Here is a 12,356-nt window from a genome sequence, read left to right on the forward strand (position 1 = left end):
TTTTGTAGGGACAGGGTCTTGCTATGTTGCTCAGGCTGGTCTCAAACTCTTAGCCTCAAACAATACTCCCACTGTGGCCTCCCAAAGTGCTGTGATTACAGGCATGAGCTACTGTGCCTGGCCTTATGTCTTACTAATAGTGCTTTACCTATGTTGTCTCCTTTGCCTACAATGTCTTTCCTTCTCCTCTCGCCAGACCTGATTCACTTTTACTCATTCCTAGGGTTTACCTTAGGTATCACATGTGCTAGCTTAGGTGTCTGTCCCCTTTGTTCCCATAACTCCTGATTGATCCTTCTATGTCACAATACATTAAAGGGTTGGTCTTCTCTGTTTCTACATCTTTAGACTGAACTACTTGAGGAGAAGGATGGTTTCTTACTTAGTTTATGTTCCTCGTGCTTAGTACAATGCTAGTATATGAAAAGTGATCAATGAATATTGACAAAGGATTGAATGAAAGAGTGCATGAATGAAATCAAGGAAAGCAGTCCTAGTATGTCTGTAACGGCCCACATGATGAGAATGAGTTAGATGCAGAATATATCCATGGAAGCAATATAAAAATATAAGTAACCCATCTCACACTTGGCCAAAAGCTTCCTTATGAGCATGGATTAGTTGAACCCATGGCACATCCTAATCAATTTCATTTAATTTTGAATACTGACAGTGTGCTAGAAGTTGACTCCTAGAAAATGTTACTTTCAACCCCGTAGCATCTTACGCACTATGCAATTTAGTTCTGATACTTGGGATTGCACCTCTGGTCAAACCACTCCAGCTCTATGCCATGGATGGTCTGCCTCTCACATTCATCCAGGGGCAGTTTGCCTCCCACAGGCTGTCCTCTTAGGCAGAATAGGAAAGGACAGCAAGCATGTCTCCAACTTCTACCTCGTGAGTTGGACACTTTCCAATTGCTAGTGGAGGGAGACAATTCTAGATGGTTCTTCCAAGCATGAGGTCCAGTTGTCTTATTTAATATACTTACTACACTAACAGCTCTGGCCCAAACCACCTCTATCCTACTTGGGGACTGTGCATTGTTCTCTAGTGTATGATTAGCAGATTAGCTATCATGTCAGAAGCCAGGAAAATGAACTCCCAGTAAGCCCTTCCAAAGCAAGAGTAATTCATTATCCAGTCTGATTTCCACTTAAAATGTACTTTAAGCACACTTCCAACTACAAACCCTAAATCACCCTGTGTTCACAAAGTCCATCATTTTTTATTTTATTGCATGGCGTTGGCGTGACATAATCCCTTGCAGAGCATCTCAGAGTGCTTTACAGATCAATAAATTACTTACCTGCACAGCTGAAGCAGTGTCTGCAAGGCCAGCACGACATTCTGCAGGCAGCTTGTCCTCCAGGAAGCAAGCAAGGCTGTGCAGGTGCCAGGAATGGGCAGGAGCAGGGACCAGGCAGATGTATGGGTTGGGGGAGTGGTGCATGAGAAGGGAATGTTTCAGTTAATACTCTGGGAATAAGATACATCAAAGTGTTTATTTCTGCAACGATCAGTTTAAATGATTCTAGAACTAAGAAAATTCAGAAGTTTGTACCCTTCAGGCAGTCAGCAAATCAAATTCTCAGTCATTAACTCATCAATTACCTTTCTGTCCTGGAAGGCTCAATCTAGCTTTTAAAACGATACAACCGTAAATTGCAATGTTATATCCTAAAAGTCCCAGATGGTAGAGCCAATGGTCTCTCTCCAACCCTCACCACATCCACTCTCCATTATTTCTGTCCCACCAGATACCTCTGAGAGTGCAGATATGTGTGCATGTGTGCACACTCACACACACACACGCACACACACTGCCTCTCTATCTGAAGCTCAATGTGGATTGAAATCTTAAAATGATTAATTCATGCTTGCTCTATGAAAGGCACCCTATTTAGGACGGCAAAACATATTAATCAAAAGATGAATAAGGCTTTTGTTCAATACCTTATCTTCAGGCAACGTATAGCATAGAAGGGAAGGTGGGACACATGTACCATAAGGGAGTTTACTTTAAATGCCATAAAGGAGGTACCACAATGCTGTGGGAGCCCCAGGAAGGAGAGGTAACATCCTCTTGGAGATCACCTGGAAGGCCTTATGGAAGGGGTGGCAGTTCACCCAGGCCTGGCACAATTTTAATGGGTGTATATAGTCAGAGAAAAGGATCTGAGCACTGAAGTCAGTAGCAAGGGTCCGGCTATAAAGACACAAAAGGGCAGCACGTGCTTATTAACAATGAGTGCTCCAGCTGGACAGATGCAGGACGTGAGCGGAAGAGAATAGTGGAGAAGGAGGGAAAGAGAAGGCAGCTAAATAGCTCCAAAATGCCCCCGTTTCATGGAGGACAAGACCCAGCAGAACTAGGAATGAGTGAGTAATGGTTCAGGTAGAAGAAAGGCCAATATCGAAATTTCCAAACCCATCTGATTTTAGTGTGAGTGTCCCATTCTGGCCTTGGAACGAGGAATAACGTCATTGTGCAGCTTCCCTGGGTTCTTCCGCAGGCCTGATCACACTGTCTTCTGGGTGGGTGATATGCCCTGGAATTGCACAGTGTGGTTCTGAGGAATATGTATTCAAGGAAAGAACATAATTTGGAGCAACAGAAGAGTGCTGCATGGAGGGGCCCCTTTCTTTGCCATGAACTAATGTGTCAAAACCGGTGTTGGTAGGACTGAAATAATAGGAGCTAATGACCCAACTCTGAGGTGGTTATAAACATGTCACAGGTTTGGAAGGTGGTTCCCTTCAATAACCATTATAACTCAATCCTATAAGTATTTGTTGAGCTCTTACTGTGGATACAAGTATGAGTAAAGACATGGTTCCGACCGTAAGAAAGCTCATGGTCTGGTGGGTGAATGCACTGAGCAAATAACCGTAACATGGTGGGATAGGTTTTAGAATTGGAGTTTGGGGGCCGAATAAATGACACCCTTACTTTATCCATTTGAATTATAAACTATTTGACAAATGAGACAAATGAGTAGCCACATAGAGACCCAAACATCACATTTACTGGTGGTAAAGCTGAGACGGGAGACTCAGGCTCGAGTGTGCAGCAGCAGTGAGGTCCTACTACCAGACCCTAGAATGAAACAGGTGTACGCGCGCTGGCTGTAATGCAGGAGGTGGCCGTTCCTGTGGGGTACCGCTCCTGTGGAGCAAGCACAAGGAGGAGCAGAACAGAATGGAAGCTTCCAAAGGGAAGCCTGGCTCAAAACAAAAGATGGAAAGAAGTGAAGGTTCTTCCGTTAACTTTACCCATTAGGATGAATCCTTCCCTCCTTGGGGGGAATAATTTAGGGAACAGAGAGAGAGAGAAAGAGGGACAGGCCAAGGAGAAACCAAGTGTGTTTATGGCTGGTGTTGTTTTGAGTCTCCATCAGGTATATATAATGTGCTCTGGCCACCCAGATGGAGAAGAGGCAATAAGTTTGTCTTGTCAAGGATGGTAGAGTAGTGTAATGTTGGGAAGATTGCAACAAAGAAACTGGCATTTCAGAACTTAAAGGATGTCTGGGAGTGTCCAGGAAGGATATAAGGAACCATATAGACCCAAATGCATGATGACCAGACAGGGCATAATGCACTGGGGACACCAGGGGGTCAGCAGAGGTGGAGTCGCTGGGGAGGGCTGTGGAAACGTGGGTTGGCTCCTGATTCTGAACAGCCCCTACCCAGGGGAAGGAGCCTGGGTGTGATCAGTGTGGCAGTGGGAGCCATGGGGGCTGTTCGGGCGGCGATGTGACAGGATCAGAATTGCATCATCTGAAGATGCCTCTGGATGCGGGGCGAAGGACTCGCGGGGCTGTGTCGGAGTGGGTGGGTGAGAGTGGAGGTGGGAAGAGGGTGGAGGTAGGAGGTAGGAGACAGTTATGGCAGTATTGCAGTGGAATTTATTTCCATTCAGACTCCCTGACTTTGTGTTTAAATAGGAGCAAGTGGAAGCTAGATTCAAGGTAAGATATTTTTCATGTTTAAGGTAATTCCTCTAATTCCTCATCATTAACTTACTGCAGTTCATATATTTGAGTCTCTAGTCTCTTCTACCGACTGCCATTATAAGACAACAAAGAAATCTTTCAGCAGGATCTTCATTTCCCTCCTGTCTGTTTTGTCTCCACAGTCTCTCCCAAAATTGTAGAGATTTCTTCAGATATCTCCATTAATGAAGGGAACAATATCAGCCTCACCTGCATAGCAACAGGTAGACCAGAGCCTACGGTTACCTGGAGACACATCTCCCCCAAAGGTAAGAGCAGCAGTTTGGTATATTGTGTCATCAGAGGAAATGGGAGAATTGGTGGCCATGGGTGGGGGTTATGGTACCGGTTACCTGGTCCAAGGGATTCTACGTTTTTTGTAACCTGATCATATGCTAATGGCTCTGCAGAGAATTTTGGTGTTCTCTTCAAGACAGGCATATCCTCTAAGATTCTGGAAATCATTCCTGAGTATCTCTTCAATCCCTTGGAAATTAATCCCAGTCGTCTCTAGGTGCAATGGTGGTAAGATACTCTGGGTGAACTTTATACGTCAGGTTCGACGGTGGAAGGATCTGTGCGGGTGGCATTGCTCAGCTGGTTGTTTTAAAAGAGAGAAAACACAAACACATAATGATGAGCGAGAGCTTTAAATGGCCATATTCCTAAAAGGAACATCTCCAAGTCTGTGCCTCTTCAGCGTTGCCAAAAATCTGGTCATTAGCTGGTTTTGTGGTTTTGTTGTTTTACTCTGATTGATCCTACATTACAAATACAACTTAATGTGTGACTAAATTGCAAAATTTTACTTTATCTAAATGTTCAAATTTTATGTAGACCAGACTAAGTGTTGTTTTGTGCTTTCATGGATGGGGCATTAAAACCTTTAGAATTTAAGACCAGATGCTATTTATGATTAGGTTAGCTTTCATTTGGGAACAAGGAACATAAAATTATTTTATTCATTCTTAAATGTTTATTGGGTGCTTGCAGACTCCAGGCTCTCTTCTAGGCACTGGGGAACATAGCCATAAACCTAAAAGAAGTTTCTGCTCTCTTGAGTTCATATCCTCATGAGGCAGATGAACAAAAAAAAAGTGCACAATACAATTGATAAGGGTGAGAAAAAGGAGCAGCATACCTTGACAGAATGACAAAGGGTTTGGTCAGAGCAGACCTCTGAAAAGGGGACATTCGAGCAGAGACATGGATAGCAGTCCTTAATTCCATTGCGTCTGGCTGGGTGACATGAAATGTATGTGTGTAATTGTGTATGTATACGTGTGTATGCGTGGATGGGTGGATGAAGGTATGTATATTGCTGAGTAGTGCAGGTTTAAGGATTCTAGAGGAACCTTAGTGGTGATGGTTGCTTGTGGCAGGTTGGGTGCCCCAAAAGCAGACTCCGAGAAGGTGACTGGTGTGAAAGAAGCTTAGTAGGGAATGCTATTGGGATCATCTCCTGCAGAAGGGAGGGGAGAGAAGCAGGGTTGGGCGGAGGTAGGAGCGAACTTGTGATGCAGTTCAGTGGAACATCTCAGCTGACCCCATGGGGAGCTCTGAAGCTAGGAGGACCCTTGCAAAGTGTCCTTTATTGAGGCAGTAGGGCTTGTTCTCTATGTCAGCACAGCAGTCTGAATTTAGGCTGTCCCAGCAAGGTCCAATGTGACCTTGGAGCAGGCAACTCTCTTCACATGAGAAAATCCACACAAGGGGCCAATAGCTGAGGGCTGTCGACCAGCAGCACGTCTGTCCACTGGGACATACATCCTCTGTTCCTGAAGGTGGCCTTGTACTGCAGTAGCCACTACATTTGCACATTTAAAAAAATCAGGGTAGGACTACAAATGGACCCCGAATACTGAATTTCCTCTCTCAAACAGAGACAGTTTGCCCTGATCAATGGTCTTAGAGAAGGCATGAAATCTTCAGTTGTGTGTAGTGTGAATTCCTGGGATCTGTCCTGTGCTGCCATTGTTGACGCTCTCACTGTGAACAAAGGGATCAGGGAGAGCTACTGACGTCTCTCCCGATCTCTCCATTTGAAATGACCTTCCAAGTAGACTGGCCCGAAGTCTGGGAGGAGTCTTCAGCTGCGCATCAGCTCATTAGCGAGGGAGAATGGCCCCAGGGCACTTTTGCAGGAGGGGCCACCCAGATGGACAGACTTTCCGAGTCCGAGGCACACGCCATTCATCACCGCTGAATGTGGAGTCCCTAGTGCTCTCGATGCCAGGGCAGTCTGTGCCTTTAAAATCTGCAGAACATTTATCATCAGGGTGTATACTTCCTTTGTCTCATGTCAACAGGCCGTCTCCTGTTTGATGTCTTTTCTCATTCCCTCTACTGGCCACTCAGCAATCTGTCCTTTTCTGGGTGTTTCTTTGCCCCACTTCTCCTCTGCTCATCTTCTTTTGTCCTGCCCTGTTGTGCCTCTTCTGTCCCCATTTTTGTTCTGTGCTTTCCCTTTCTCTCACAGCCTCCTCAATTCTCCTGCTTTAATTTTATTCCTTTCCACATTCTCCCTCTCTCCTGCTCGCAGTTACTTGTTGTCCCCCTCTGATGTCTGAGCCTCCCTGGTTCATCTTGCTGCTGTTCATGCTACCGTGTCTCAGAGTCCTTTGTTTCCCTTTTTGTGGCCATAGAGCAGCTGCATTTCCCCAGGGGACCTTTACCTGAGCATGGGCCAGATGCTCCCATTTTACTGAGGTTTTAGCTGCTATGGAAACAGAAGATGGATCAAGGCAAAAAGAACAGGATAATCAGAATCTACCTGCAGATTAGAGTCATTTAGATGAACGGCGTTTTCCAGATCGTGGGTCCAGATTAGCTATCCCGGATTCAAACTGATGAGACAAGCCAAGCAGTAACTAATCACCTCAGAACTCACCAGGGCGTTGTTTTCCCGGTGACTGATTATGTGGAGATCGGAGATGTCACTGGGCCGCTGCCAAATCTGAACTGAAGCTGGAGACCCTTAGCAGTCACGCCTTCATCTTTCCCCACGACATATTTCCAAAAGGGTGCTTATTTTAAATAGGCTAGGACAGGCTTGGAGCTCCTTGGAGAAAAAGATGTGCACCTTAGCGGAAGCTCCAAAGGCAGAGAACTATTGTCATCTTTTGTTTCGCTCTGTGAGGGTAGATCATGTTTCCGTCAAGATCATTCTTACACGCATACCCATTAAACCCCTGAATGAACAGTTGATTGGGCTAAGCTCTTTTGGCAACCCTGCTGACTTCGTTGCATTTTCTCTCCCTAGATGGATCTATTTGTTCCGTAGATCCTCATTCATACGGTGCTGCTTGCAATAAACTTATATAAATTGTATTTCTAGTCTTGACCACCTTCTGTATGGAAAAGGAGTGCAGAATTGTTAACTATTTTAGTAATGGTTCATGTATTTTGATATGGGGAAGCCTAGGAGTGACCGTTCGAGAGAAAGAAGGGTGAGTGTCCTTGCGTAGCACTTTACATCAAATGGAGAAAATGTCACTTGTCAGTATCCAAGACAGAGAGGGAGGTAGGGCTCCCAAGCTACCTCTTGACACTGCCATTGATCATATGAAATAATTTTCCTTATATGATAATTGGCATCATGCTTTCTTTAGTTCCCCTTATGAACTTATCACTCGTAGAGTTCAAGGAGGAAGCGCACTAGCTTCTTAAAGACACCTGTCCTGCTGCTCTGCACACCTGTTTTGAGGTGTGCAGGTGTTGTTTGCACGTGTGTGGGCTTTGTACTTTTCAAGAGGAAGAGGCCCCATCTCATTGTCTCACAGGAAGAGCCATCTGTATCTGCATGAAGGTTTGTCGACCCTCAGCCAGAGTCCCTGTGGTGTCAGTGTTCTACTCCAGCTGCGCCGTCCGTGGGGCCACAGTCTCCTGTAGACACATCCCCCACTCCGTGCCTCGCCTTTCGTCTGCATCTAGGCATGCAAGGTTGCGTTTCAGCACAGCCCTTAAACTCTCGGCATTCTGTCTCCAGCAGAATACCTTTAATGCCATCCTGTTCCTCTGCATCTTCCCTAAGTAAACAGAAATATGATCTTTCAGTGTCTCCTCAATAAGAGTGTGTAGGACCTCATTCTTCATACATGAGTATTTTCAAGGCCCTATTTTGATGTCACCAATTTCTGTTGGATTGTAAATGCTTTAGAGAAAAGGCTGGGTTTCCTATATTGCCACATTCCTGGGGTCCCAAAATGAAACTCAGGTGAAGGAGTGAGTCCAGTCACTAATCTGTGGGTCTCACTATACATTCGGAATTGGGGATCACTGAGTGCCCTAATAGACATCTCTTGGGTACACCTCCCTCACCTTTCTCTCATCAAATGAAACATTGACAACGAAAACCTCATCTAGGCTACATAAAGGACACTTCCTACCAAGATACTGGTGATGGAATTCGGTAAAGCCTGTGCCCTGTCCACAGAGATATCCTGGTTTCTGACTTATTTATTTATTGCCCTGTGATTTGATAGGGCCTGCATCACATTTCTCTTTGGTTCCTCACTTTCTTTCGCCATGCCTAGCACCTGGGGAGCTTTCAGGAAATATTTGTGGATTCAGCGAACAAGCACTGACATTTGCCAGTGCCCCAGAGGGGCTGCCTGTTCTCCTGGTTCAAAGACTTTATCCCAATCCTTGAGGAAGTCTCCTGCGCTTTGATGTTCCCAGTGGAGACCTGGCATGTTTCCTGCTGCAACTCCCTGCTGGCAAATCACCAGGACGTTTTCTCTGGCCTTCACAGGACTCCCAGGACCTTTCTGATGTCCCCTAGAGGGGACCCTGGTGTGGCAGGGCTTGGCTTCTCCTTGAAGGGGAGTCCTTTTCAAGTTCTCTTTGCAAGAGTAGAGAAGGCTCACAGGTGGCTTCGGTGGTGGGTCTCCTGCAAGCTCCTTTCTGCTGTCATTGCCACTTCGTTGTGATCACTCTTCTGACATGTGTGTCCGTCTGACGGGCTCTTCATCTGGCCCTTCTGGAGGACACCTGATCCTTGTGGCGCCTCACTGTTCCCAACACTCCTGTGCCTAAACTCCCAATGGCTCCCAACCATGGTTTCCTAAAGCAATCCTGGATATTGCAAGGGAAGGGTGACTCAACCGTATGTAAAGGTTTGCAACTCCTTGTGGGTTAATGAAATAAAAAGAAAGATAAAGAAATCAGTAGGAAAAAAAAAGAAAAATGTTATATAAAGCTCATCTCCCCTCCTGCCTACCTGTCTCTCTTACTCTCACTGTCTCTCCTGGCGTGTGATCCGAGGTGAGGGAGGGATTGAACATTTTCCCCTGGGTCACGTAGAGACCTTGGGGGCAGAATCAGGGCAGAACCACGTGTCCATTGGACTTCGAGCCAGGCCCTGTGTTCTGGAAGCCTTTCTCTTTACACAGCGTGGAGCATGTGCTGCTGCGTGCCCTCCGCACCCCACCTGCAGGACTCAGCCACCTTCCTCAGCTGCCAGGCCTCTGCCTTCCTACTCCAGTTCCCCCGCTGTACTTGGAGAGGCCCAGCGGGCAGGGGCTGTCCGCTCCTTGCTTCTCGGAGCTTTCAAAGCACCAAGTTGGTGAGGCAAAGTGATCCTTGGATGAGAGCTCTTCTCCTTGCCAGTGTCCTGAGCCTGGCTCTCCCTCCCCACCCCCACTGCTCTCACCCTGCCACCCGTCCACCTATTTTCCTGTTTGTCACACTGACAAGGCTTCTCCCCAGCCAGGCAGGACACCGAAGCACTAATTGGCGCTGGAGGTATCACAGCTTGAGTTCGACCAGGGCTGGCAGGCGCCATGACTCCCGTGACAGCTCTGTGAAAAAGTGTCAGAAGCAGAGCTCTGGCGTGCCATCGGCTGACTGCAGCATCCTGGCATTAATGAGCGGCCTGTCAGCACCGGCACCAGGGGCCCCGTGTGGCACAGAGATCATTAGAATGGCAGACAGGAGAAACTTCCTCAGCAAACAGGTGCTGGGGAGGCCGGGAGAGGACAAAATGGAACTAAAGATACCACTTTACCCACAGATGGCGACCACCGAGCAGGAAAGGACCAAGAAAAAAAGAGAGAGAGATGGAGAGAGAGGAAAAAAAAAAAGATATTTGTAAAAGATCTACCTTTGCCAATTCTGGAAAACTCTTGGAATCTCTTTTTTGTTGGGTGCTGCTTTCATTAATCGATGTAGGCTGTAAATCTTTGCAGTAATCCAAGGGGAAGTCCCCACGATTAGAGTCACTCTCCGGTCGTGGCTGTGCTGTGAATCCAGGGAGTAGTCTAAGTCCCTAAGAAACAGGAACCTGAGGAAGAAGGGAGGACTTGGAATTTGAGTCATTTTGCAACTAGTCAGGGCAGACTGTCCAGCCAGGGAGTCCCCTGAGCCGCCAGCTGCCTGCCTGTCTTCTGCCAGGGTATTAGAGTCCAGGAGAGGCAATTACAAGATGTGCCCTTTGCCCTGTTAGTGCATCCCAGAGGTGTGTGTGGGAATGGCCAGCGTGTCTGCTCTGTCCATCTGCTTCCTGAGGGAAAGCGTGAATTATCCAGTGTGTTCAGACTTGCGCTTCAGGCCCAGGACTGGGGTGCTTCTGAGCTTCACGGAGCATCTGGCCCTTCTCCCAGGCTTTGGCGACCCACAGTGACTGCGTTTCCATGCTACAAGGCAGTGATCTGTCTGAAAGCGATGGGCTACCAAGGCAGGGCCAGCTAGATTTGAATTCCCACCCACTACTCACTGGCTGGGCCATGCTGGGCCAGGGGCAGACCTCTCTGAAGAAGTTCTTCATTCATTTCCTTCTTGCTTCTTGGTATGGCACATAAATCCCCATGATTTGGTTCCAAACCTCTTTTGCCCCTCACATTGCAGTCACGCTAGCAACCTGACATTGGCCCAGGTGTCCTCACCTTTGCCCACACCGTTGGCTCTCCTCCCATCACCCCACCTCCCACTCTTTTGGTTCGAGTTCGAGTTCTACTCAACCGTGCTCAAATGCTACCAGTTTGAAAGCCTATGATGACTTTCTTCAGGCAGAGTGAGTGACCCCTTTCTTTGAGGTCCCACAGCACTTCGCATGCATTTCCAATTATGGCACTTCTATAGGTACCCAAAGGCCCATGACCCACCCCTGTCACGTAAGGGATCATGGCCAGCAGGGACCATCCTTATGCTGTTTTGTTTCATCCCTGGCGCCTGGTACCGCACCAGACATCTGTAGGCCCTATAAGTGACTGTTGAATGAGGAACGATCCAATACTGTAAATACAGTCTTGTTGGTCCCTAGTTAAAATTAAGTCTTTCTGATGCATAATTTGTAACAAAATCAATTTTAGTGAGTAAAGGGTAAGATACAAAAGTCTCATTTGTTTGCATCCATTTTGACTGTTGATCATCTCGATTTCCCAAGGCCATCAAAGGAATTCATCAGAAAAGACCACTGCCTTTCTGATCAGCACTCAGTTCTGAGTCTTAGACTCTTAGACTCTTCATCTGTGAAATAGAGATAACCATGCCTTCCCAACATGGATGTGACAAGCACTAAACATGTACAACAGAGTAAAGCAGCAGGCCCATGGCAACACACAGTAGGGTAGCTTAGTTAACGCAGCGTGTTGACTGTTCAGCCAACCCCCTCCTCTTCACTCCCACTCATGAACCCAGAGCAGAAGGTCGTGGGGGGGAGGGGGGATTCAAATTCTTTTCTCTGAAAAGGTTGAATCTTTACAAAGGCTGAACTCAGTCAATTGCCAGAATTGATGGGTATTCAAAGATGCTTAATCAGTACCTCCCTCATCCCCACCAGGTTCTAATTAATGTAGGTGCTTGATTAAAATTCCCGGAGTACCCCAAGTAGCCATCCCAGGAGAGCCAAGTAATGGCTATTACAAAAGATACTGCAGTGGTCACTGATGGCGGGAGAACAAAATATAATTGCATCATAATGGAAAGTGACCAGCTTCCTGTTCGGAATAGCAGTGAAACATATTGCATGAGGCCCAATCTGTGCAGAGGAAGCAATTGATTATGATAGAGAGAAACCGGCAGTACAGCCTCAAGTATGGGGAAAAGGGATCCAGGAACTTGCTAAGCAAATGGTTTAGACGCAGACAGGCAGACCAAGGTGGGAAAGAAAAAAACAGAGGAAGACATTTATAGATCACTCTTTAACTCTCTTTAACTGTAAAATTATAGCTAGATAGATACAGTCAGGGTAAAATTTGCCAGTGTCAATAAGGGTTTTTGTAAGTTTAATATTTATGATCTGGTTTAAAGCATTATTATAGCTGTGTGACTTCCTACTTCAAAGAAGAGAAAAATCATAAAAAGACTAGTGGGGAAATTAATGAGTTCAATGTGCCTGAATTGAGAACATATGAA

The 12,356-nt window shown here is 46.4% G+C and overlaps 1 protein-coding gene across 5 annotated transcripts in view; it reads left to right on the top strand.

The window, feature by feature from the left end:
* The window catches only part of NTM (neurotrimin), a 980,258-nt gene that overhangs the window by 857,557 nt on the left and 110,345 nt on the right, over positions 1 to 12,356 (top strand). For all 5 annotated transcript variants that reach the window (XM_012644302.1, XM_012644301.1, XM_012644303.1 and 2 more), the window contains one exon: positions 4,145 to 4,270. In XM_012644302.1, the coding sequence (XP_012499756.1) occupies positions 4,145 to 4,270 (126 nt within the window). The remainder of the gene's footprint in view (positions 1 to 4,144; positions 4,271 to 12,356) is intronic.

The sequence above is a fragment of the Propithecus coquereli genome, unplaced genomic scaffold (genome assembly GCF_000956105.1).
Source record: "Propithecus coquereli isolate 6110/MARCELLA unplaced genomic scaffold, Pcoq_1.0 Scaffold209, whole genome shotgun sequence".
Classification (NCBI taxonomy): Eukaryota; Metazoa; Chordata; class Mammalia; order Primates; family Indriidae; genus Propithecus; species Propithecus coquereli.